We start from the raw sequence: 26,277 nt of genomic DNA, 5'->3' as shown, positions 1-26,277 counted from the left end.
TGGTCACTCATACCACCTCCTCTTCTCAGAGGAAAGGTCTGGCTCTGGCTCTTAGGAAAATCCCATGTTAGCTGTCCTCAGTCCTGTCCTCTGCCACCATACCCTCGCACAGGCATGTTTTCCTGACAGAAAAGGTCATGACTGCCCAAGAGATCTTAACTTTTTTGATAGAGAATTTCAATATGTTTCACTATGCTGTTTTTTTTAACAGAAGAAACAGTAGAAACTACATGTCTCTCTTACTCAACAAATTCAGGGTATTTCATGTGTTTGCACTTAAGCTGTCAGTCTGGCTATAGTCATCTGAGGAATTGACTGGGGCTAGCATATCTGTTTACAGGATCACTCATGAGACTGGTGATATGACTATTCACTTCCTGACCGCATGGGCTTCTCTGTAGGGTTGCTCATGATGTGGCAAATGGCCTGAGAGAGCATACTCACCCAATGGGGGGCTGCAGTGTTGCTTTACATAACCTAATTTTTAAAAAAATACATATTTTATTGATTTTTTACAGAGAGGAAGGGAGAGGGATAGAGAGTCAGAAACATCGATGAGAGAGAAACATCTATCAGCTGCCTCCTGCACACCTCCCGCTGGAGATGTGCCCGCAACCAAGGTACATGCCCTTGACCGGAATTGAACCCGGGACCCTTCAGTCCGCAGGCCAATGCTTTATCCACTGAGCCAAACCGGTCAGGGCTACATAACCTAATTTAAGAAGCAATATATCACTTCGGACTTAGTCTTTTGGCAGCACTATTTGGTGATAAGTTTACCACTATGAATGGTGTCTATGCAGACATGAGTTTCAAAGACCAGAAATGTGTTTTGATAATCAGTTTTGGTTTGAACATATTGTTACTTTAATTTTCAGGGTAAAAATGTAATTTTTAACCATTATATTATTTAACATTTAGCATTGTAGAACAAACCTACACCCCAGCTGAATGTGTAAGCCAGGCCATAGACATCAATGAGCCAATAGGCAATTTAAAGAAACTGCTAGAACCAAGACTACAGTGTTCTTTGGATGCTCATGAAATTTGTCTACAAGATATTCAGGTAATTTTTAATTTATATTTCAGCATTTAAGTGCACATCTGAAAATCAGAATTGCTTTTTGTCATCAATTTGTCATTGTGTAAAATGCATTCATTATAAGGTGATATGAGGGGAAAAAGCACTCATACTTACAGGATATAGAATTATGAGTAAAGATATCCATATCTAGGTCAGGTAGCAAAGTTATAAGTTCCTTATTAATTTTGTGATCAGAGATTTAGTATTAACCCTGACCTTAAATGTGTATAATTGGTTGATAACAGCAAGTATCCTGTATAGTAAAACCCTAATAAGCAAATTGACTAAATGGTAGAATGACCGGCAGGAATGACCTGTCGCTATGACGTGCACTGACCACTAGGGGGCAGATGCTCAATACAGGAGGTTGGGGGCAGCTTCTACGTTGAGCGTCTGCACCCTGAGAGGGAGGTGACTGGCAGCAGCGATCAGGGGGCGGGGCTGGCCAGTGGGCAGCGTCAGGCCACCAGCCAAGGCAGGTGTCAGCAGGGCCCCCAACTGCCCCGTCTGCCAGTTGCCCCACAGATGGCCTTGGTCGCTGGCAAGGCCTATGGGCCCTACCCTATATATTGGGAATAGCCTCTTAGATTTAAAAATTAAAACCTGGCAAGGCTACTCTAACACTGAAAAGCAGGATGATGCAGCGATGACATGCATGGACTCTGGCTTGCACATTATGTGGTCAGCCCTGATGCTGACACTTATAACTGTGTGACAAAGCCAATTACTTAACTTCTCTCTGCTTCACCTTTTCCACCCATAAGATGGGGAAAATGGTACTACTGCCTCAGAAGGATCATGTTATGTACTAGTTTTTATAATCAGGGCAAAAAAAACACATAGCTACTTATACAACGGCAAGATGCCTTTCATCTGTGTGAAAAAAGTATGGTCACTGGTGCATGCAGCATCCTGGATTGCAAGAGGGATGCCCGACTGCCCAACATCCCCCAAGGGGTGCCGGATTTTGAGAGGACCCAGGCCAGGCTGAGGGACTAACCCCTCCGCCCCATGCATGAATTTTGTGCACCGGGCCTCTAGTTATATAAATAAATTTATTTGTCCCCACTAATTAAATATCCTTGCTTTTTAATGACATATAAATTGCATTGTTTTCTACTTTAAATACTTTTAGGGAATAAACAGTTGCTTTTTGGCATTATTTAAAATTCTAAACTAGACTCTAGAGCTAGAGAAAACTGCAATTTCAAATAAATTCTGTTCTTTATGTTGTCCTTAATTACTACCACAGTGGTTAAAATATTTTAAATTTTGGCAAAGAATTACATGATATTACAACTTGCATAATTAAATGTGTTCTTATAATTTAATTAGTATACTTTAGTAGTTAAGTATAGTTTGATATATCCATTTTTATTAAACCAGATGTTTATGTGAAAATAATCTTACTCCTTTACTCATATTTAGCTGGATCCAGAACGAAGTTTATTTGACCAAGGAGTAAAGACAGATGGAACTGTACAACTTAGTGTACAGGTAATTTCTTACCAAGGTAAGTTAATTTTTGTGTAGCTATTTAAAACTGCACTCATGTTTTTCTGATATGAGAACTGAATTTTATAAGTTTTGGGTGTTTTAGATGGTTGTCTAAATTACTTAATGTGATATTATAGCCAAATATTTAGGCTTTTGAATTATTGTATCTGTCAAGGTGAAGCAGATAGTATCACACATTTTACCTGGTTTAATCAGCAAGGTAGGGTAGTAAATAACAGGATGAGAGAGGGCTGGAAGAACGGGTTCTAGTTGGCTTTCTAAGAATGACTCAGCCACAGCGCAGTGCGGGACTGACAATTGCCCTGCCTGCCATAAGCTAGAACCATGCTACCTTTTCAGTGCTCCACAGGAGCCAAAAAATGGATGCCATGTGCTTGCTTATCCCCTCTTAATTCATTTCTCAATAAAAGGCTCATGCCAGTGATTCTAGAGCCTAAGTCACATTGGGTACCCTTGCTGCAAAGGAGATCTAGACTAGATGGCAAACCCATGATACGCGTGTCAGCACTGACACGCGTAGCCATTTCTGATGACATGCGGCCGCATGCCGAGGATGAAACATTTGCTGCTCCTGAGGATGAAACATTTGCGAAATAATGTTTTTTCCTCAAAGTGACACACTACCCGAGTTATGCTCAGTTTTTTGACGAAGTTTGACACACCAAGCTCACAAGGTTGCCCATCACTGATCTAGACTGCAGTTGAGCACAAAAGTAGTAATTTGCAAAGGAAGTTGCTTTATTCTCTTCCTCACCCCCACATTTTTTTTTACCTATTTACTAATAAGTTGCAGACATGTTTCCCTTCTATGCCTAAGTAAATGCATTTTCTAAAAATAAGGAATTCTTTTACATGACCACAGCACAATGCTCAAAATCAGGAAATATTGACACAACACTGTTACAAAGTACTAGAGGCCTGGAGCATGAATTTCTGCACCAATGGGATCTTGGTCTGGCCTGCGGGATCGGGCAGAAACCAAAGGGCCCCGGATTGTGAGAGGGCACAGGCCAGGCCGACGGACCCCACCGGTGCACGATCGGGACTGGGGAGGGACGTGGAAGGGGCTCCAGGGTATGTCCGGCCCGTCTAGCTCAGTCCCAATTGGCCAAACCCCAGCAGCAAGCTAACCTACCTGTTGGAGTGTCTGCCCCCTGCTGGTCAGTGCACATCATAGCGACTGGTCAACTAGTTGATTGTCCCCTGGTGGTCAGTGCATGTCATAATGAGTGGTTGAGCGGCCTTAGCATATCATCAGCATATTATGCTTTGATTGGTTGAACGGACGACTGGACACTTAGCATATTAAGCACTTATTATATAGGACTAGAGGCCCAGTGCACGGAATTCATGCACGGGGAGGGGGCTGTCCCTCAGCCCAGCCTGCACCCTCTCTAATCTGGGACATCCCCCTCACAACCAGGACTGCTGGCTTTCAACCACTCGCCTGCCCACCTGGCTGATTGCCCCTAACCGCTTCTGCCTGTCAGCCTGATCACCCCCTAACCACTCCCTGCCAGCCTGATCGACGCCTAACTGCTCCTCTGACGGCCTGATTGCCCATAACTGCCCTCCCCTGCAGGCCTGATCGCCCCCAACTGCCCTCCCTTGCAGGCCTGGTCCCCCGCAATTGCCCTCCCCTGCTGGCCTGATCACCCACAACTGTCCTCCCCTGCTGGCCAACTTGTGGTGGCCATCTTTGACCACATGGGGGTGGCCATCTTGTGTGTTGGAGTGATGGTCAGTTTGCATATTACTCTTTTATTAGATAGGATTAGAGGCCTGGTGCACACACGGGTAGGGTCCCTAGGCCTGGCTGGCAATCAGGGCTGATCAGGTTCCCCTCCTCCTTGCCTCCTCCTTCCCTCCTTCTCTTGCCACCTGTGCGCCTCCACCACGCGCTTCCCCCTCCCTTCCTCCTCCCCGCCTCCTTCCCTTGCTTCTTCAGTGCCCTGCCACTGCTGCTGGTTGCCCGCCGTGTTCCATGCTGCCCCCTCGTGGTCAGCGCACGTCATAGTGAGCAGTTGAACTCCCGAGGGGACACTTTGCATATTAGCCGTTTACATATATAGAATACCAAAATTCTATTGAATTGTTGTTATTTAATAGGACTCTCTTAAATTCTCTAGACATATTGCTAAACATTTAAAATGGAGTTTTGCTCTATCATTTGAGAACATATAAACTCAACTAAATTTTGTTAGTGAATTTCATGTTTTCATCTGGATATTTTTTTTAATTCACTGTTAAAGGAATTGAACCAAAGCTCAACATCCTTGAAATTGTTAAACCAGCGGAAACAGTTGAAGTAGTCATTGACCCAGATGCTCATCACGCTGAAGCAGAAGCACATCTTGTTGAAGAAGCTCAAGTGATAACTCTTGATGGCACAAAACACATTACAACCATTTCAGATGAAACCTCGGAGCAAGTGACAAGATGGGCTGCTGCACTAGAGGGTTATAGGAAAGAGCAAGAACGCCTTGGGATACCCTATGGTAAGAAAATACATAATTACATGTTAGGTAGAATAGTAAGAATTAAGCTTGACGTAGAAGATACTAGGGTAAGTTATAATTTGTTTTAAATGGAGAATTTTTAGGGAGAATATTGATTTTCTGTATGTCTCCCTGTTTGGACTGTTAACATATGATGGACAAATACTGTCCTGGGCTAAGAATACAAAGAAATACAATCCGGCTTCACTTAACAATGGGGGTACGTTCTTAGAAATGCACCATTAGGCAGTTTTGTCATTGTGCAAACACAGAGTGCACATGTACAAACATACGTGCTATAGCCTATCTATCACACACTTAGACTATCTGGTATACTCTATTGCTCCTAGGCTGTAGACCCATAATATATCACGTTACTCTACTGAACACCGTTGGCAATTTTAACATAATGGCAAGTATTTGTGTATCTAAACATAGAAAAGGTACAGTAAAAATATGATACAGAGATAGAAATGATACACATGAGTGGAGTTTGCAGGACTGCAAGCTGCTCCTTGGGAGTCAGTGAATAAGTGGTGAGTGACTGAAGGCCTAGGGAGTTACTATACACTATTGTAGACTTCGTAACCTCTTCACACATAATTTGCCAAAAAAATTTATTTCACCAATTAACCTTAGCTTCCTATATTACTTTTAATTTTTTAAAAAACTTTTCAGCTCTTTTGTAATAGCACGTAGCTTAAAATACACACTTTACAGCTGTACAAAAATATTTTCTTTAGATCCTTCTATAAGCTTTTTAAATTTTTTATTTTAACTTTTTAAACTTTTTTTGTTAAGAACTAAGACAAACGCATTACCCAAACGCACAGAGTCAGAATCATCATTATCACTGTCTTCTACCTCTACATTTCGTCCATTCCACTGGGAGGTCTTCAGGGGCAATAATTAACTTCCTTGGTGCTGTCATCTCCCGTAATAACAATGCCTTCTTCTGGAATACCTCCGAAGGACCTGCCTGCGGCATTTATTGAGGAGGTGTCGCTCTTTTTAGAAATACATCTATCGTGGTTTGCTTTTAAAAAAAATTTTTATCATAGGTTTATTTGTAAACAGATAATGAACATTCCTCTCTGTTAATGGAAACCTTTCAGTGTTGAGGTCCATGTTTTCAAAGTTTTTAAGGAGCTTGTTGAGGTCTGCAAAAGCTTCTAAACCCTTCACTGTCAGTTTTCTTGGGGTTTCTTTTTCTTCTGCAGTTTCCTTTTCTTTTGCTTCTTCTTCAGCTATGCGTTCCTGTGCCAGATCCAGCAACTTCTCATGAGTCAGTTCCTCGGGAACAACCTCTAGGAGCTCCTCAGTGTCCTCCTCTTCCACACCCAGGTTAAGGTGTTTGCCATCTCAACCACAGCTCTTGGTTTTTGCAACTTTTGTACCACACAATGTTAAAATCATTAGAGCGTCACTAAGTGATAGGAATTTTTCAGGTCCTGTTATAATCTTAGGCACCATTGTCATAAATGTGGTCCATTGTTGACTGAAACATCGATATGCAGCACATGATTATATTAAAAAAAAGTATACCCTTAGGGTATAAACAGTGTAGTTGCCGTGAGAGAAGGTAGATGAAAAGGTAATTTCCATAATGATAATGTGTTTTTAAGCTGTTACATGCTATTAGCATCTCAAACAGGTCATAGTGGGATTTTTTCTAGACAAGGAAATTATTGGATAGAGAAGGACATTCCTGACAGGGAAAGTATGTGGAAAACTGGGAAGTGGGAGTATGCAGGAGTAGTGAGGAGATGTAGTGGATAAGGAGTTATTTTGTAGCATTATAGAACCCCAGTTGGGGTGTGTGTGGGAGGTAACTGATTGATGTTTCTCTCTTACTTTGATGTTTCTCTCTCTCATATTCTTCTTACCTTCCTCGTTGTTTTCCTCCGTTCCTTTCTCTAAAAATCAGTAAAAGCATATTAGGTGAGGATTTAAAAAAAAAAGATTGTCAAGTGTCATTATGTATAGATTTGTTTCTTGGGCCTCTTAAACTTCTCTGAGAAATTGGCCAAAAATCTCTCAGGAATAGAAGGTTGACATGAGGATTTAGGGTTAATGTGGATGTGAATGCTGCATTCTGGAAGTGGAAAGGGACATGGAAAGTGGGGAGGTAGAGAGGGTATCACTCCTCAGTTTTTTTAAATTTTATTTAAAACTAGAGGCCCAGTGCATGAAATTTGTGCAGTGGTAGGGTCCCTAGTGGCGGCTGGCCGGGACCTCCCTCCCTTCCTCCGACTGCCCCCACCCCTGCCTCTGCCTCCGCCCCCTGGTCAAACTCCTGGAAGAACTCCTGTTTAGGGGACAATTTGCATACTACGCTTCTATTATATAAGATAGATTTTTATTGATTTCTGAGAGGAAGGAGAGGGAGAGAGAAATAACAAAGATGAGAGAGAATCATCCATCTGCTGCCTTCTGCATGCCCTCTCCTGGGGATTAGGCCCACAACCTGGGCATATGCCGTTGACCAGAATCGAACCCAGGACACTTCAGTCCGTAGGCTGATGGCTCTATCCACTGAGCCAAACCACCTAGGGCTCACTGCTCAGTTTTTAGATTTTTTTTTACTGAGGTCAGTTTTCTCAGTCTGTGCTTTGTGTCTCTCCCTGGTTTTCACGTGTGTGGGGATGATTCCATTCAGTTGGCTCCTGAGGAAGAAGGAGAGGCCCTGGATTCTAAACACACCAGATACTTTAAATCAATCTCCACGTTTCACTTAAACCTCTCCTGCTACCTGGAACCACCATGACCTAAGCCAGTAGGGGTTCTATAGGCAGGAATACTTTTACTTAGTTGGTGTCCTTGATAGATCTTTCAGGTTATAGCTTTTCCTGCTTTGCTGGCTTTTCACTCTGCGTATTATCTTCAAAAAATTTGTGGAAATCTCCCAAATTATTTCTGACATTCCCAGTTATATCCCTATGAGTTTTAATCTCTTAAAAAGTCCTTTACTATAATTTTACAGGAGTCTTTGAGAAAAGAAGCAAGCATAGCCAATTAGTAATGTCAAATAAGAAGTACTGATACCCTATATAATAAAAGGGTAGTATGCAAATTGACCGAACAGTGGAATGACCGGTCTCTGTGATACGCACTGACCACCAGGGGGCAGACGCTGCCCCCTGGAGGTCAGTGCACTCCCACAGGGGAGCATCGCTCAGCCACAAGCTGGGCTGACGGCTGGTGAGTGCAGCGGCCCACCTCCGCAGCAGCGCTAAGGATGTCCGACTGTGGCTTAGGCCCGCTTCCCACAGTTGGACATCCCCTGAGGCCTCCCAGACTATGAAAGGGCACAGGCCGGGCTGAGGGACCCCAACCCCCGCCTCCCTGCAGTACACAAATTTTGTGCACCAGGCCTCTAGTTATTTCAGAAAAAAAATCAGACTATTTTTAACTATTTCTATTTTCTCCTAATTTTTTTGATCTTGGTACTTTTTTTGTTTCTTTTTATCTAAAATGAGCTTTCATAGACTTTTGTTAATCCTTACCTGAGTATATTTTTCCTTTTTTTTTAGAGAGTGGGAGGGACGGGGAGAGACAGAGAGAGAAACATCGATGTGAGAGAGACACATCAATAGGTTGCCTTCTGCACACCCCAACCATGGCTGGGGATTGAGCCTGCAATCAAGGAATATGCCCTTGACCGGAATCAAACCCGGGACCCTTCAGTCCATGGACCGACGTTCTATCCACTGAGCCAAATTGGCTAGGGTGCTTTCTAGGACTTTTAAAGAGAAGAGTATTCTAGCATAGTTTTTCTAACCGTCCGCACCCCCTCCTCTCTTATTTTTAAGTAGTATTCAAACATAAAGCCACTTGTTTCTCAGTTCCTGTCTATTCCCTTACTCCACTTTTATCTGGTCCTCCTCTTTTCTTTTTCTTGTATTCAGTTTGAATTCCTCTCCCACCAGTTTCTCCTCTTTGTAGTCCATTCTCTAGAAGTGATTTTGGCTCAGTTTGAAAAAGTCACAGGTGTTACACTGCTCTAGTCCCTTAAACCTTACCACAGACCTTTGTATTCAGCTGCTGTTGGATTGGGCGAAACTACTTTGAGTTGCTCCTTTCACCTTCGCCTGTTGTGCTTTTAATGAATACTTCCTGCCTGTTGAGGTTTTCCTGCTCTCACAATGGATAATGTGAGATGTCTCTTTGCTTCTCCCTGTGCGTTCTCCTGCACACATGCTGATACTATGGAGGGCTTGTGGCTATTACTGCTTTGCCTTCACCTTGCATGTATTTTGGGGTCCATGGGATAACTTATCCCCTGGTTTTATTGTAAATATTAATGGATTTTTTGTTTTGCTCTTCAGTTGCTTTTAGTGATTTTTTTTTTAATTAATAGGAATTTAAAACTGCTGCCATCTTCTCAGAATCCTCCTTCCTTAACTTCTTTGTGAAAAATCAAATAAAATAATCAATTCTGTGGTTATTAGTCCTGTATTCTTATATTGATTATGTTCATTTTATTATAAATTGGCTCTTGATAAGTACCTAAATGTTATTTTTATCACTTATTTTCATATTGAATAGCATGCATCTTGATGGCATATAACCACTATCATTTGGATTAATCATCTCCATGCATCAATACCTATACCAAATTAATTCAGCTAGTATTTATTAAACCTCTCTGGGTAGAATGCTGTTAGGTCCCAGGGATACAACAATGAAATATTTATATGTTTTGGCTATTTTTTCATTTGTGAATTTAATCAATAAAAAGTGATGAGGACATGAAACTATTTGGATTCACCTTTTGTAAATTCAACAAATGTATGCACAAGGCACTGTGGTAAGTTTTGAAGATAGAATGGTTTACATGACACAGTACTTGTGTTTAAGACCTTAATGAATTATAGGGGAAGAAAGCTAAGTAAAGAAGCAGTTAGCATGTAGTATGGTAAGTGCCACCATACGGGTAAATGCACAGCAGCCAGCTTTTTACAATAAGTGGAAGGGAGGAATGAGTACTTTGTTCACATTTTGGATAATAAGTTAGTTCCTTAGAAAACATTCCCCCCTTTTTTTTTCTTCAGTGCACCAAATCATACACTGCTACAAGACAGTTTTTTAAACTTGTATAACTTACTCCATAATCACATGTATTATTCCAGTTGGCCCACTGGAGAGCAATTTAGGCATTTTGTTTTTCTTGATAAAATTTCAGACTAATTGAACCATGGGAATCCATCAAAAATTTAGATTAAGGAATTGAAAAATAGCTACGGAGAAAATGTAGCATAAACTCTTTTTACTTTATATACTGTTTACTTACTTGGGAGAAAAAGGCTGTCTGGATTTTATCTGTGTGTGTGTGTGTGTGTGTATTGACAAGTTAACTGTAAATGTATATAATATATCTAAGATGGAACTAGGCTAATGGTAATATTTTTTCTTTTTAGATCCTATACAGTGGTCTACAGACCAAGTCTTGCATTGGGTAGTTTGGGTCATGAAGGAATTCAGCATGACTGATATAGAGCTTAGCACACTCAACATTTCAGGACGAGAATTATGTAGTCTCAACCAAGAAGATTTTTTTCAGCGGGTTCCTCGGGGAGAAATTCTCTGGAGTCATCTGGAGCTTCTTCGAAAATGTATGATTGGAGTTATTATCTATTTATATTGTAACTTAAGTTTAATTTTATTTTTTTACCTTTGTTATCATAATTGCTTATTAATAATAGCAATAATACTTAACATTTATTAACTGAATAAGGCTGTGGTAAGAGTTTTATATGTATTATTTAATCTCTCTATTAAGGCTGCAAATCACAGAGTGCCTATATGGTCTTATTATAAGCTTTCAAAAACCTCTCTCTTTCCATGTTGTGCCTTCTATTTTGAGAGATCCCAGGAAAAAGATGAAACTCTTTCTGAGAATTAGGACTTAGAGGCGAGTCTTACCGGTTGGTCATGCCTGTGCTTTGTGATGGTGACTCTCTTTTGCCTTTTTAGACTAGGGCACCTTTGTTCATTTATAGTCACAAATAGAACTGTTTCAGTTTCAGTAGCACCTTTTACCTCTTCAAGGTACTTTTATAAAATTTGGGGGTGGGGGGTGCAATCTGCCACAAACATAAGGCATGGATTTTTCTTCAAGACAGCAGTTCTTGGGGAAAATGCTCAGAACTAGGAATCTGGATAAAACAGTAGCATCTTCAGTTTACTGAAAAGTTAACTATGTTTCAGGCACTGTGTTTCTGAAAAGCATTTGCTTTTAATCCTCAGGACAACCTCATGAGGTGGTAGGTTGAGGATATCTCATTTAAACAAGATTAATGTTCAAGTTAGTTAAATAAGTTAACCAAAGTCACACATCCAGTGAGTGAGTGCTCGGATCAGAACCCATATCTCTCCTAGGCTAGTTCCATGTAGTTGTTTAAACTCCCAAACTCAGGACATCCAAAGAAAACTTCCATCTGACAGGTGGGATTCAGACTTCTTTTTAGTTCCCCAGCCTTTTCCAGCTCTGTGTGTCTGGAACTGGGTCCTGGCATGGTGCCCTAAGTAGAATTGTGGTGGGAGCCCAGGTCTCAGAACTCACTCTCAATACACATATGATTGCTGGTGGGTACAATTCAATTTGAAGACAGAAGCTTCGGGGCAATAATGGGCAGTAAATAGGCTAAAGTAATAGAGACTGGGAAGCATTCCTCATGTTGGAGAGGTAAAGAATAGTATTTGAGTAAGGAATAGCAATAGATGAGTAACGAATGGTTCTCTAATGGATTATGTTAGGGCCTTTTACAATGTACTCATATTGGGAGCTGTATTTGTAGACATGTTAAATTATCTAGTTCATTTGGGATATTTAGGACATTTACAGTTTTATTGAAAATGTATCTATTCACGTGCCCCTGGGTCTGGGAGAGGCCAAGCGTCCCTGGGTCCGGGTGAGACCATATGTCCCTGGATCCGGGTGAGGCCTCATGCACCTAGGCTAGGCCTGGGTGAGGCCACGTGCCCCTGAGTCTGGGGGAGGCCACGCACCCCTGGGTCCGGGTGAGACCATGTGTCCCTGGATCCGGGTGAGGCCTCGTACACCTAGGCCCGGGTGAGGCCATGTGCCCCTGGGTCTGGGAGAGCCCAAGCGTCCCTGGGTCCGGGTGAGACCATGTGTCCCTAGATCCGGGTGAGGCCACGTGCCCCTTAGTCCGGGTGAAGCCGTGCCCCTGGGTCCGGCCGAGACCAAACCAGAGGGAGTCGGACCTCCGTTACCACCATTTGTCCACCATCCAGAGCTGAGGGGTCAGTGCTGACATGTACACATAAGGAACTGGTGGACATTGAAATTGGGTCTCAATAGAACTGTTGATCCAGAAAGAAACTCACTACAGACTGATCCATCTGCCTGTCAGCATAAATATTATTGCCCGTCTCACATTCAGTTCTCATAAGTATATATCTAGTGACATATGATCTCGCTCATCTAGGGAAAATGATGAACAACATAGACTGAGGAACAAGAACAGAACCAGAAGCAAGGAGGCATCGATCGGACTATCGGGCCTCAGAGGGAGGATAGGGGAGGGTGGGGGGAGGGGGAGAGTTCAACCAAAGGACTTGTGTGCATGCATATGAGCCTATCCAACGGTTAACCTCAACAGGGGGTTGGGGCATGCGTGGGGAGAAGGGGGGATGGGAATGGGGGGATGAGGACAAATATGTGACACCTTAATCAATAAAGAAATTAAAAAAAGAAAAAAAGAAAATGTATCTATCTTTAAAGCATTATCAAATTAAAGCAGTGTTATTTAAAAGTGGATATCAGAACAAATTATTAAATTATAAAGATTTCTCAGATCATCTTGAGAGGGAGCCTTTTTGAAGAGTATATATCTAAATATTTTCAATGTGGTATATAGTCTCATTTCTGATCTGATATTGAAGATTTTCGTGTTTTACATGGTTTTGTGTAGATCAGGGGTCCTCAAACTTTTTAAACGGGTCAGTTCACTGTCCCTCAGACCGTTGGAGGGCCGGACTATAGTTTTAAAAAAACTATGAACAAATTCATATGCACACTGCACATACCTTATTTTGAAGTAAAAAAATAACACGGCAAAAACACCTGCATGTGGCCCGTGGGCCGTAATTTGAGGACGCCTGATGTAGATAAATAGATTTAGATATAGATATTTACATTTAAAAATTACAGATATTTATGTTAGAAATTACTCTCTGAATAATGTACTCTAAAAGAAATTGAAGCTTTCCCTACTACTTCTCTTAAAAATATCTGTTCGTTATAAAGTGACTATCAAATATTTTTTAAAGTTATGCCAATAAGTTTCAGTTGTTTAATGTTTTGCTTTTTTGTTTGTTTGGTTTTGCCTTTAATTATGGAGTTTCTTTTAAAAGGATCAAATTTATTAAGTTCAATTTTACTGGATTGGGGTTTACATTCTGGTTTTAAATGAAAACAAATTTTTATGTGTGTTCTTCAGATGTATTGGCAAGCCAGGAACAACAGATGAACGAGATAGTTACAATTGATCAACGTGAGTATTCATGCCCATAACATAAGGCCTATTTATCAATAAGAAATGTTTCCTTTATTCAGTACTGCGAGATAGTAAAAAAAGAACAAACTAAGTATTTATGAAGTATTTTAGATATACAAAGAAATAATAAATGATAACCACCATCTATATATCATAACACCATACACTATTAAAAACTAAATCTCTATATATAAAATCTAAACTTTACCAGTTGTAGATCCCATTTTAAATGACTATCCTGAAGTGGATGTTTATCATTCCATGTAGATTTTTACCAGTTATGTAACCATAAACACTTTATAGCATTATTTTGCACATTTAAACTTTTTGGGTAAAAGTTATGAGACTTACCCATGTTGATGCTTACTGCTCGATGTCATTCATTTTCACTGCTGTATATTAAACTTTGTCAACATCACTGAATAAACATTTGTCAGAATATACATGAGAGTCTCTGATTGTAGTATCATAAGGTTTCTACCTTTTCAACCTTACTAGGTATTACCAGTTTTTTCCTCAAAGTGGTGGTAAATATTTGTACTCTCATCAGTAGTGGAATGTGAGTCCTCATTTGTCCACATTTTCTCCAGCAGTTGATAAATTATTTTTTTTTATAAATCATTTTTAATGAACAAATATTTTAAGACTGTATATACATCACTAAGTTATTTCAAAAATAAGAAGACCAATTCTTACTAAGTAGAGATTCATGAACTGTAATGCAAACCAACATCATACCGTATTTTCCAGCGTATAAGACGACTGGGCATATATAAGATTTTCCTGGGTTAAAAAGTCGTCTTATATGCCAGAAAATACAGTACCTTATCCTCAGAACTTTTTTGTAATTTTGTTTAAAACTTATGGATTAAGGCTTTTTGAAATGAGGCCTTTTGTTGAGGTAATTAAAGGGGCATTCGTTAACCCTTTGCACTCGCTTGCTTTTTTCTCGATTCCTTTATTTTACTCAGGATTTAATTTTATTTATTTATTTATTTATTTATTTATTATATTTTATTGATTTTTTTACAGAGAGGAAGAGAGAGGGATAGAGAGTTAGAAACATCGATGAGAGAGAAACATCGATCAGCTGCCTCTTGCACACCCCCTACTGGGGATGTGCCCGCAACCAAGGTACATGCCCTTGACCGGAATCGAACCTGGGACCCTTGAGTCCACAGGCCGATGCTCTATCCACTGAGCCAAACCAGTCTCGGCAGGATTTAATTTTTTAAATACCCCAGATTTTACAAAGCGTGACAGTAGAATAAAAAACTGGAGTTTCTTTTCATACAAACTTATTTATTTGGATTTTTTTATATTTCAAATTATTGATAACATTCAATACAATTCGACATACGAGCTGCTACACATGCTAACCGTGTCGAGTCACACTCGACATCCAAGTGCAAAAGGTTAAACTTAATTGCATTTTATGTCTTTCAATATTTTTTTTTCCTGCTTGTATTAGAAGTGGAAACAGTTTTTTTCCCCTTGTCTTTATTTGCAGCTGTCCAAATTATTCCAGCATCAGTTCAGTCTGCAACACCAACTACCATTAAAGGTATAAACAGCAGTGCAAAGGCAGCTAAAGTACAAAGAGCTCCAAGGATTTCAGGAGAAGATAGAAGTTCACCTGGGAACAGAACAGGTATTTTTTGCATTTTCATCTGGTATTTATAACATTTATCAAATTATGTATATTTTGTTTTATTTCACTACTAGAGGCCCAGTGCATGGATGCGTGTACCTGTGGGGTCCCTCAGCCTGGCCTGCGGGGATCGGGCAGAAACTGGCTCTCCAACACCCCCAAAGGGCCCCGGATTGCGAGAGGGCACAGGCCAGGCCAAGGGACCCCACTGGTGCACGATTGGGGCAGGGGAGGGACTGTGGGAGGGCTCCACGGCGTGTCTGGCTGATCTCACCCAGTTTGGATCAGCCTGGACCCCAGCAGCAAGCTAACCTACCTGTCGGACCGTCTGCTCCCTGGTGGTCAGTGTGTGGCATAGCGACTGATTAAACGAATGGTCAGACACATAGCATATTAGGCTTTTATTACATAGGATAGGATGTGAAAATCTGAGTATGGCCTATTTCTTTGGCAGTGCTTAGACAGTTTTTGGAAAAAAATCTGTGCTTTTAGCATGGCTGAACTAAACACCAGAGAGCGTGTTTGTTGCCTTTTGCCCTTTTTTTAACTCATAGTACTTTGGTCATTGCTTGTCTCTGTCAATTTAGGAAATAATGGCCAGATTCAACTGTGGCAGTTTTTGCTAGAACTTCTTACTGACAAAGATGCTCGAGACTGCATTTCTTGGGTTGGTGATGAAGGCGAGTTTAAACTAAATCAGCCTGAACTGGTTGCACAAAAATGGGGACAACGGAAAAATAAACCTACAATGAACTATGAGAAACTCAGTCGTGCATTAAGGTAACATTTATTACTTTTTAAATATCAAGCTTTTCTAAAATATGGCTCCTTCTTCTTGGTGTGAACATTGTGATGTAATGGTGTTAAAAGCTTTGACTTCTTCATAAGATGTTTTATATATATATGCTAAAATTTTTCATACTTATGTTAAAAATGGCTTCTTAAAAAGATTTTTAGTAATAATTTTGAGGTACATAAAAAAGAGGTTTTTTTACAGATTACTCTAAGAATATTTGCTTTGGTTTATAAGGGAAAGCCTTGATTTCTTCTTTATATCTGAAGGTTAACTGTGAGATTATTCTTTGCTGGCAGTTTTTACCTTTCAATATTTTGAATGTCATTCCACTCCCGGCCTATCCCATAATCTGCTGATAGCCTAATGGGGAAAAGTTACTTGTTTTTATCTAATTTAAAAGCAGATACTACTCTGTTTAAAACCAACATATTTAATCTTTGAGGTTTCTATTATTTACATAACAGATAAAGATGCTGTCATTTGCATAGGTGCATTGAGTGTAAACTTGAGCAAATATGCAAAATGTTGGATGCAAAATGGTGGCCTGATTTCCTGTTTTGTTTTTTTTTTCTCCCCCTACAATCTGACTAAATCTGAATATACAATGTTTACATTGATAGAATTGAAATGGAATAAAATTATTTATAATTTCCCCTAAGTAGTATAAAATTTTTTTCTCTTAATAAGTCTTTATTGTTCAGATTATTACAATTGTTCCTCTTCCCCCCCCCCCCATAGCTCCCCTCCACCTCGTTCCCACCCCACACTCTGCCCTTACGCCCTCCCCCACTGTCCTCATCCATAGGTGTACGATTTTTGTCCAGTCTCTTCCTGTACGTACCCTCCACACCCCTTTCCCCCTGAGAATTGTCAGTCCACTCCCTTTCTATGCCCCTGATTCTATTATATTCACCAGTTTATTCTGTTTTTTTATTCACTTGATTTTTAGATTCACTTATTGATAGATATGTATTTATTGTTCATAATTTTATCTTTACCTTTTTCTTCTTCGTCTTCTTAAAGAATACCTTTCACCATTTCATATAATACTGGTTTGGTGGTGATGAACTCCTTAATATTTCTTGCCACTCCCATCTGGCCTGCATAGTGTCTGTTGAGAAATCAGCTGACAATCGTATGGGTGCTCCCTTGTAGGTATCTAACTGTTTTTTCTCTTGCTGCTTTTAATATTCTCTCTTTGTCTCCTTTAGCTTTTTCTTATCTGTGAAGCTCTTTATCTGCCCTTCAATTATGAATGATAGCTTTGCTGGGTAGAGTAATCTTGGTTGTAGGTTCTTGCTATTCATCACTTTGAATATTTCTTGCCACTCCCGTCTGGCCTGCATAGTTTCTGTTGAGAAATCAGCTGACAATCGAATTGGGTGCTCCCTTGTAGGTAACTAACTGTTTTTCTCTTGCTGCTTTTAATATTCTCTCTTTGTCTTTTGCTCTTGGCATTTTAATTATGATGTGTCTTGGTGTGGTCCTCTTTGGATTCCTTGTTTGGGGTTCTGTGTGCTTCCTGGACTTGTAAGTCTATTTCTTTCACCAGGTGGAGGAAGTTTTCAGTCATTATTTCTTCAAATAGGTTTTCAGTATCTTGCTCTCTCTCTTCTTCTGGCACCCCCATAATTCAGATGTTGGTATGCTTGAAGTTGTCCCAGAGGCTCCTTACACTATCTTCATATTTTTGGATTCTTTTTTCTTTTTGCTTTTCTGGTTGAGTGTTTTTTGCTTCTCTGTATTTCGAATCTTTGATTTGATTCTTGTGATCCTCTAGTCTGCTGTTGGATCTCTCTATATTATTTTTTATTTCAGTCAGTGTATGCTTAATTTCTAATTGGTCCTTTTTCATATCCTCGAGGGTCTCACTAAATTTATCGGCCTTTTCTAGAAAATTCTTGAAAAACCTTATAACCGTGGTTTTGAACTCTATATCCTGTAGTTTGCTTTCCTCCATTTCTTTCATCTGTGACCTGTTTCTTTGTCTCCGCATTTTGGCTGCTTCCCTGTGTTGATAGAGTGGCTTTGTGTGCTAGGTGTCCTATAGGGCCCAGTGGCTCAGCCTCCCCAGTTGCCTGAGGTGGACACTCTTGGTGCACCCCTTTGTGGGCTGTGTGCACAGTCTTGTTGTAGTTAAGCCTTGATTGTTGTTGGTATCACTGGGAGGAATTGACCTCCAGGCCAATTGCCTATGAGGATCAGCTGTCTACGATGGGAGAACTTCAGTGCTGGAGACACCCTTATGAGGCAAGACTTGCTTGAGTGGGGCTTTGATGCTCATTGAGTCTGCCCCCTGAGTGTGTCCCTTAAGGATCTGAGGAGTTATAATCTGGATGGTCCTACTCTGATCCCTGGGTACACTGGCTCTTGGATCTCCAAGGAGGTGCTAATTTAGCCTCTGCCTGAGGCCACCCAGCAGGAGCTACGGAGAGATCTGCAGATTCCTCTTCTTTGTTTGGGTTTTGGAGGTGCCCAGATGAGGCCCAGCTATGAAGCAATGCCAGCTGCTATGGGGCCTTGGGCCTTCTTTTGGATGTTCTGGGTCTCTCTGACTCAGTTGTAGTTTGTTAGGTAAGTTTAGATTTCAAAGGATCAGGCCATTCATATGCAAAAACCTCTGCACACAGCTTGGATGGGGCGAAGTCTCAGGACGAAGCAAACAGCAATGGCTTCCCGTCAGCCCTGCCCTAAAGGCCCCTGGGTCTCAGTGTCCCTTGGTAATCGCTGCAAGCACCTCTGAGAGAAAGCTGCCCTCGAGTTCTGCCTGCTGCCAGACAGTCCAGTTTCTCCCCGTATGAGTCTGGGTCCCCAGAGTCTCGCCCGGAACTGGAATTCAGAGCATTCGGGAGTTTGTGTCTCCCTCCAGATTGAAAAAGCCAGCCGTGTACTCAGTTGCCAGTCTCCTCTGCACGCGCATGCGTGCGCCTCCTTTCCTCTGCTTTTTACTTCTACAGCTTCTCTGAGTCTCAGTGTGCTTTTCTCTTCCCTTCTAATTGTAGAATTTCCACTTAGCCAGCCTTCCTGTGATTGTGGATGATGTCTGTTTTGTCTTTTAGTTGTAGATTTGAAGTTGTTGTGCGAGGCAGCAATTTCAGGTGTTTATCTATGCCGCCATCTTGGTTTCTCCATATAAAATTTTTTAAAAATATATTTATTGATTTTTTTTACAGAGAGGAAGAGAGAGGGATAGTTAGAAACATCGATGAGAGAGACATCGATCAGCTGCCTCCTGCACACCCCCACATGAATTTCATGCACCAGGCCAATAGTCATAATCATAATCTCTCACTGTGAAACTCATACACAATGTCCAAGGGAAATGTGAAGTAGCAACAAAATGATATTTAGAAATATACAAGTAAATTGCAGAACTACTTTACTATATTCACTCTTCAAAAAAAATTTTTAAAAAGACACAATTCTATAATATTCCTATATATACTACTTCCCAGATACTTAAAAACACATACTGAATTTCCATCATTTTAGCAAACATAATTCCTTATAGCAATTACATCAAAAAATTTTATGCGGCCCTAACTGGTTTGGCTCAGTGGATAGAGCCAAAGTTGGCCTGCGGACTGAAGGGTCACAGGTTTGATTCCGGTCAAGGGCATGCACCTTGGTTGTGGGCACATCCTCAGTAGGGGTGTGCAGGAGGCAGCTGATAGATGTTTCTAACTCTCTATACCTCTCCCTTCCTCTCTGTAAAAAAAATCAATAAAAATATATTTAAAAAAACAAAAAAGCAGAAAAACTAAGTTATAGCATTTAGGATGCATTTTTGGCCTGGCTTCCATGGCTCATTGAACCAGGATCATGGTTTGATTCCCGGTCACATTTTGGGTGGGAAGACTATAAATAAAAGCACTGAGATTACTATCATGAAACAGGATTGTGTTTATCTTTGGGGCAGGGAAAGTGATGATTGGGAGGAGCCATGGAGGGGATTCTGAGGTGCTCGCAGTGTTGTTTCCTGACCTGAGTCATATTTAATGGGTGAATGTGTAATTTGTAATCACTGAGCTGTTCACTTTGTTGTACGTTTTGTTTAAGTAGTATATTTCACAATTTAGAAGGTTAAAAAAATAATTTTCTTTTTTAAAGAGATAGGAAATAAATCATGACCATGAAAATTCAGGTATTGTGTACCTTTCAACTTTCCTCATTTTATAGAGGGGGCAAATGCAATGAATTGCTGGTGGTTATGTAATTTATCTACTAGATTGAAGGAAGTATTAAGTAAAATTAAAACTTAACGTATATAAAATTTTTATCACCTTTTGCCAAGAAACTTAAGACTATACCAACTTAATTTTTCTCTTTGAAATATAAAAACACTTCCCTTCTTTTTTTAAAATATTTTTTAAATTTCTTTATTGATTACAGTGTTACATATGTGTCCTTATTCCCCCATTACCCCCCCTAAAGCCCTCACCCCCCCTTGTTGTCTTTGTCCATTGGTTAGGCTTCTATGCATGCATGCAAGTCCTTTGGTTGATCTCTCCCCCTTACCCCCACCCTCCCCGAACTTCTCTCTGAGGTTTAATTTTCCTTTTTCCTATGGTGCCTGCTTGTACAGCCTTACATATTATGTAGAAACTAGAGGCCCAGTGCACGAAATTTGTACACTGGTAGGATCCCTAGTGGCTGCCGGCTGGGTACTCCCTCCCTCCCTTCCCCTGGCCGGCCCTGCCCCCTGGTCGGACTCCCGGATGACCTCCCAGTCCAGGGGACAATTTGCATATTATGGTTTTATTATATAGGATTTACTTAAGAAATTGAAATGCCAGTAGCATTTTAAACTGGATGCCAAGCATTTGGTGGTTTGTGGACTGAGATCTAAATTATGTATTAACGTAATTGACACAAAAGGAAACACAAGATTATAGCCAATGTTAAATCTCTTACTGCGGGTGAAGTGAACATGACTATTCTGTTTTTGCTGTTCTGCATTTAGGGAAAGATGACATGATTTCCTGTGTTTAGGTCAGTCATTTCATTAATGTACTCAATTAAATGGAGTGACTTTTATAATGAAATCCTGCTCAATATGGTAGTTTATTCCATTGGTACTTTTGCAAATGTTCCTTTTGTAATAAGTCGCTAACAACTCTTGTCAAATGGGTACAAATAGGCAGTGTAATTTTAACATAAAGGCTTCACAGTCTGCCGGCCCAGAAGTATTCACTTACTCGCCCCCCCTCTACCCCTTTTTAGTGGAATTGGAATTGGCAGGGCATAGTGGTAAATAAAGTGTTTTCTGAGTTAAATATAAATTCTGTTCTATTTCTATCTCCATAGAAAGCAGCAATAAACTAGACCTCTAGAGCAGTGGTTTTCAACCAGTGTGCTGCAAGAATTTTTATGCTATACCTATTTAGTCAGGGGCACTGACCTCTTTTCCCTTAGATTGTCAAATAAAAAATGACAACACAACAATAGTTGTTTGGTGTGACTGAATCAAAATTATAACTTTTTTTTGGTCAGATTTGTCAGAAATATATTTTGTGTGTGCCTCAGAATTTTAGTAATTTATGTGTTCCATGAGATGAAAAAGGTTGAAAATCACTGTTCTGGAGTGATTTCCCCAAGGCTCAGAAGCATTGTTTCTTAGTGATGTACTACTTCCCATTTTTCTGTGTTATTTCTTCTACCCTGTTTACTTACACTTTTGAGGTTCCCTATTGGGTTTGGTGAATTTCTCAGAAAGGAAAGTCTTTACATATTAACTGAAGGCATGGTTACACAATACAGGGTTTTGTATAAGGCAGAAAAGAATTGTGGACATTCCAACAATCCATAGAATATAGTAAAAATTTCTTCGCATTATATGGTTCTTAATTATTAATATAGCTTATATTTTATAGAGGATTATGTGCTAGTTATTGTATGCTTAGGCACTTTGCAAAGATAATCCTTTTAATCCTCAACAGTTCTATGAGGGTAAGTACTGTTTTAAATCTTACTTTATAGAAGAGGAATAAAAGCTTAGAGAAAATGTGGCTTTCTTCTGGTCTCAGAGGAAATTACAAGTAAAGATAGATTTCGAATCTCAGCGTTCTGACTCTAAGGCCCTGTCCATAGGTTCTGTTACTGCTCGCAAAGGTTTTTGTTTTATTTAATAATGTTTGTTTTTAAATCGGTGTTTCATCCTAATTGTAGAAAACATGCTTTGAAAATGTAGTATGTAAAGTTTTGGAGTGCTGAGCATTGAAATTGTAGTAAGTAATATTTTGAAGTTTCCTTGCATAGTAACATTAAATATTTCTATGTAACTTCCATGTTAACTTCTGTTACAATAGATGCAGTATTCTCCTAGTCTTCTGCTATGGAAGAGTGTGAAATACTGTGGGAAGTCCAGACTCTTTATTTTTTATATAGTACTGATGTGTTTTTCTCTCTTTAAAGGTATTATTATGATGGGGACATGATTTGTAAAGTTCAGGGCAAGAGATTTGTGTACAAGTTCGTCTGTGACTTGAAGACTCTTATTGGATACAGTGCGGCAGAGTTGAACCGTTTGGTTACAGAGTGTGAACAGAAGAAACTTGCAAAGATGCAGCTCCATGGAATCGCCCAGCCTGTCACAGCAGTAGCCCTGGCTGCAGCTTCTCTGCAAGCAGAAAAGGATAACTGAGCCCAGGACCTGCTGGGATTTCAAGGTCTTTCTTAACTATGAGAGCAAGCATTGCTCTTACCTTTATTACTGAATTTGAATCTTCCTTTATTTCTAGACTGTACAGTCTGATGCATGATTTTTTTTATAAATATTTCATACTCTTGTGAATTTGGATCTTTTTACTTTGAGCATATATTTTAGAATATGTGTATGTTACAGGATCACCACAATGGCTTCAGTCTGAAGGCAGGTTCATTGTGGGTAGTTTGTTAATAGTCAGGAAAGCTAAACTGGTCAGTATTAATGTCTAGCCCTACCAAAAATAGCCAGCAGCATCTGAGGATGAAAAATAAATGAAGTATCTTCAGGAAACAGTCTGGCTTACCTATTTTTGAAAGTATAACTGTTTACCCTCTCTGCTGCTTTAGATGTTGCTTTACATAAAACCAGAAAATGGAACTTTAACAGAGAAAGCATGTGTGCCTGTTTCATCTAATCAGGCAGAGCTAAAATAGTCATATCAAATAAAAGTATAATATTAATAAATTACTAAACTATTAGTATCAAGTTATTAAAGTAATTTATATATCTGCAAGCAAAGGACAAAGAAGTCAACTGGCAGAAGAGCAGTGCTGAAGAGGGAGATCCAGGTTTAAATCTGGCTCAGGTTTTTGTATAGATTCATAATGTCAGGTCAAGAATTTAAGTTATTCTAAGAGAAGCATTGAATCTAATAAACCAACTACTACAAAAATTTTAAAATGATCTCTTTTCCCTGTCAGAGATCTAAAAGACCGAGAAGGTATACCTCAGCCAGAAAATTGATTTGGCTTCTCTCTCTCTCTCTTTTTTTAATTACTCTTTCATGTTGGTTTATTATGCAAAGCAGCTTACATGGTCATTGTGTTTCTGATGAAATGAAGACTTTAAATCAGTCAGCAGTACTTCACCTTTCAAGATATTAGGAAATTATTTGCAAATAGTTTAAAAAGAAAATTTTACCTCCAGTACAGGCAGTTTTCTCTTAAAGCAAAAATGCCCATTTATTTAATTTCTCCTTTTTAATATTTATATATCTGAGTATACAGATATATGTATACATGTCCACATGACCATTTCCTATGAATACAGGTATACACATCTATGAAGACATAATATTCAAAAGGAAAGATATTTGAAAAGGTAATAATTCATTTTTTTAATCTTAAAAAATTAATTCTTATAAGTATGAAACTCTTTACTTACCACAAGCTAACACTAAGCAGAAGTGGCTAGAAATATATATTTTTTTTGTTTGCTCGCTCGCTCTCCTTGCTTTCTTTTGTTTTGTTGTTTGTTTCAAGGTATTATGTACAAATCCTAATGTGAGATACTGGCAAATAACTTCTAATCCTCTTATAGCAGAAGATTTATTCTCAAATATTACTTTATGCACCTTCTCCCTCATCATTTACTTTAAGTTCATCCCTCTAAACAGCTTTATAAGGGTTAGTTAATGCTTTTGACTAACCAGGAGGAAAGGGCCATGGTAATATAGGCAACGTGGCATTGCTAGCAGTTGCTGCCATCAATATACTAAATAGCATTTGGAATGAACCACAGGAGACAGGGCTCTTAGGAACGAGGAGGAGAGGAGAGGTCTGCGATCTCCTTGTCTGATAACCTCAAATCATAATTTTAAGTGCTGTGCTATAGGGCTACAAAGTATAATGTTGGTCCATTTATATGACTGTATTAAGTCCTTTAAGACTGCTGTACACACCTAAAAAAGAACAAAGTTTGTAACATCCCACTGTTACCATTTTATAAACACACAAAATAGACAGACAAATTATTAGTAGATATTGGGTACAGTGGTTGCAAGAATATCTGAGTATATTAGCAATATGAATTAATATACAAAAGCCCTACTTTAAGATAACTAATGGCTAAAAATAAGGTTTCGCACCATCCACTTATGGCCTAGGGAATTGACAAATCACTTATAGTTCTAAAAAATTACACTATTCTATTATATTTTCTAGAGCTTAAAATACTTGACTTTTGAAATGCTTTTAAGGTGACATGTTAACATTTTAGCCAGGATGGCAGACTTCCTTTATATCTCAGTTATAGGTGTGTGTGTGTATACGTTTTTTATTTTTTTTTAAAGCAAGGAACACCCACATTTCTTTTAGATACCTAAAGTCAAATTATTATTTCTTCTGTAGCATTTCTCAGATGCTTAAAAACAATAAGACATTCTCCATTATTTTTTCTATAACAGTTTTTATTGTTCATTACAATTGAACAGAGACAGTTCTCATACATGATCAAGTTTTTTTCTTTTTTCTTTGTTGCCTCTTATCATTTTATGCACCATAACATAGGTAGTTTCCCCAATTGATTCAAGAAATTTCTGTTACTTTGTGTCAAGTTACAGTAAACGATTTTCACTGTCCTTATTGAGGTTACAGTTACCAGAAAGTCAGGTGGGTAGTCTTTTCCCATATAGAAAGATTATGGAAGAAAATATAATTCACACTATTCATTCTTTGTTATGTTTTTATGTATGAATTTTTCATAGGAGAATTTACAATATATTTAAAGGAAGAAAGATAAAATTATTGGTCATCTTTTATATCTTAAGTACAAGAATAATGAAATGTTCACTTTTGTTTTAAAACTTGTTTTCCACATGAGGTTCTCCCTGAGCCACCTTTATAGGTATAGAACTAGCCTGAAGTTTGATTTGTGTTGGCATCAAAAAATCAAATTAGGCAGAATTGCTCTGTGTGGTTGATCTTCACATGAATTAACTAATCATATTCATTTTGTATCAGTCTATGTCAGTTAATTAGGAAAATTTGTTTAGTTGTTTTTCTCCCCTGACTAATGGTGAAACTCAAGTATGATATTTCTTTAAAGATTTGTACCTCCAGATATTTACGGCAAGGTCTGCTATTTTCCATATTCATCATTTTATGCTACTGCCTTTTAAAAAGAACCAGTGTATCTTTGAAATAGCACAAAAATGTTTTTAAATTCACAACTGCAAAACAACCTGTGACTAACTTAATGTCTTCATATCAGGAAGTGTAAAAATATTGATATTTAGTGATATTTCACTTGCTGCCAGAAAAAAAAATTCTCAATTTTTTGTAAAAGGGAGGAGGATTTTTGCATACATTTTTACTCTTTAAATAAAGACACTTATACTGTCATAATAACAATTATGTATTTCTTTGTGGTTTTTATTTTTTTTGTAATTTTACATAAAACAGTTATTTTCTATTTTTACTCAGATAAAAATATTTGTGCATAAAATGTAAAAATAGTATAATGAGAAAAATAAAACTATTATACAGTATACTTCTGTGTTAGAAGTTTTATTCCTGCAAACAGTCTCAAGTTATAGGGATATTTGGTTGGATGAAAATAAGACAGTCCACATCTGATGTATATATCATTCCCACATACTTTAAAACCCTCAATTTGTGAAGAACAGATGTCATGAACTAAAATTGAGTGATAGAGTTTAGTCTTTAAAATGAATTAATGAATGCATGCATGCATGCATGAATGAATGAAACCCCATCCA

The 26,277-nt window shown here is 39.0% G+C and overlaps 1 protein-coding gene across 3 annotated transcripts in view; it reads left to right on the top strand.

Moving 5' to 3' along the window:
* GABPA (GA binding protein transcription factor subunit alpha) overlaps positions 1-26,046 on the top strand; it is a 33,156-nt gene extending 7,110 nt beyond the window's left edge. For all 3 annotated transcript variants that reach the window (XM_054713642.1, XM_054713644.1, XM_054713643.1), the window contains exons 3-10: positions 922-1,066; positions 2,513-2,597; positions 4,855-5,100; positions 10,521-10,715; positions 13,569-13,622; positions 15,136-15,276; positions 15,864-16,056; positions 22,487-26,046. In XM_054713642.1, the coding sequence (XP_054569617.1) occupies positions 922-1,066; positions 2,513-2,597; positions 4,855-5,100; positions 10,521-10,715; positions 13,569-13,622; positions 15,136-15,276; positions 15,864-16,056; positions 22,487-22,715 (1,288 nt within the window). In that variant the 3' untranslated portion in view covers positions 22,716-26,046. The remainder of the gene's footprint in view (positions 1-921; positions 1,067-2,512; positions 2,598-4,854; positions 5,101-10,520; positions 10,716-13,568; positions 13,623-15,135; positions 15,277-15,863; positions 16,057-22,486) is intronic.
* The last annotated feature ends 231 nt before the right edge of the window (positions 26,047-26,277 follow it).

This window comes from Eptesicus fuscus, chromosome 3, assembly GCF_027574615.1.
Source record: "Eptesicus fuscus isolate TK198812 chromosome 3, DD_ASM_mEF_20220401, whole genome shotgun sequence".
In the NCBI taxonomy this organism is placed as follows: Eukaryota; Metazoa; Chordata; class Mammalia; order Chiroptera; family Vespertilionidae; genus Eptesicus; species Eptesicus fuscus.
The sequence above is the reverse complement of the archived record's forward strand: the minus strand, read 5'-3'. Positions and strand labels throughout refer to the sequence as shown.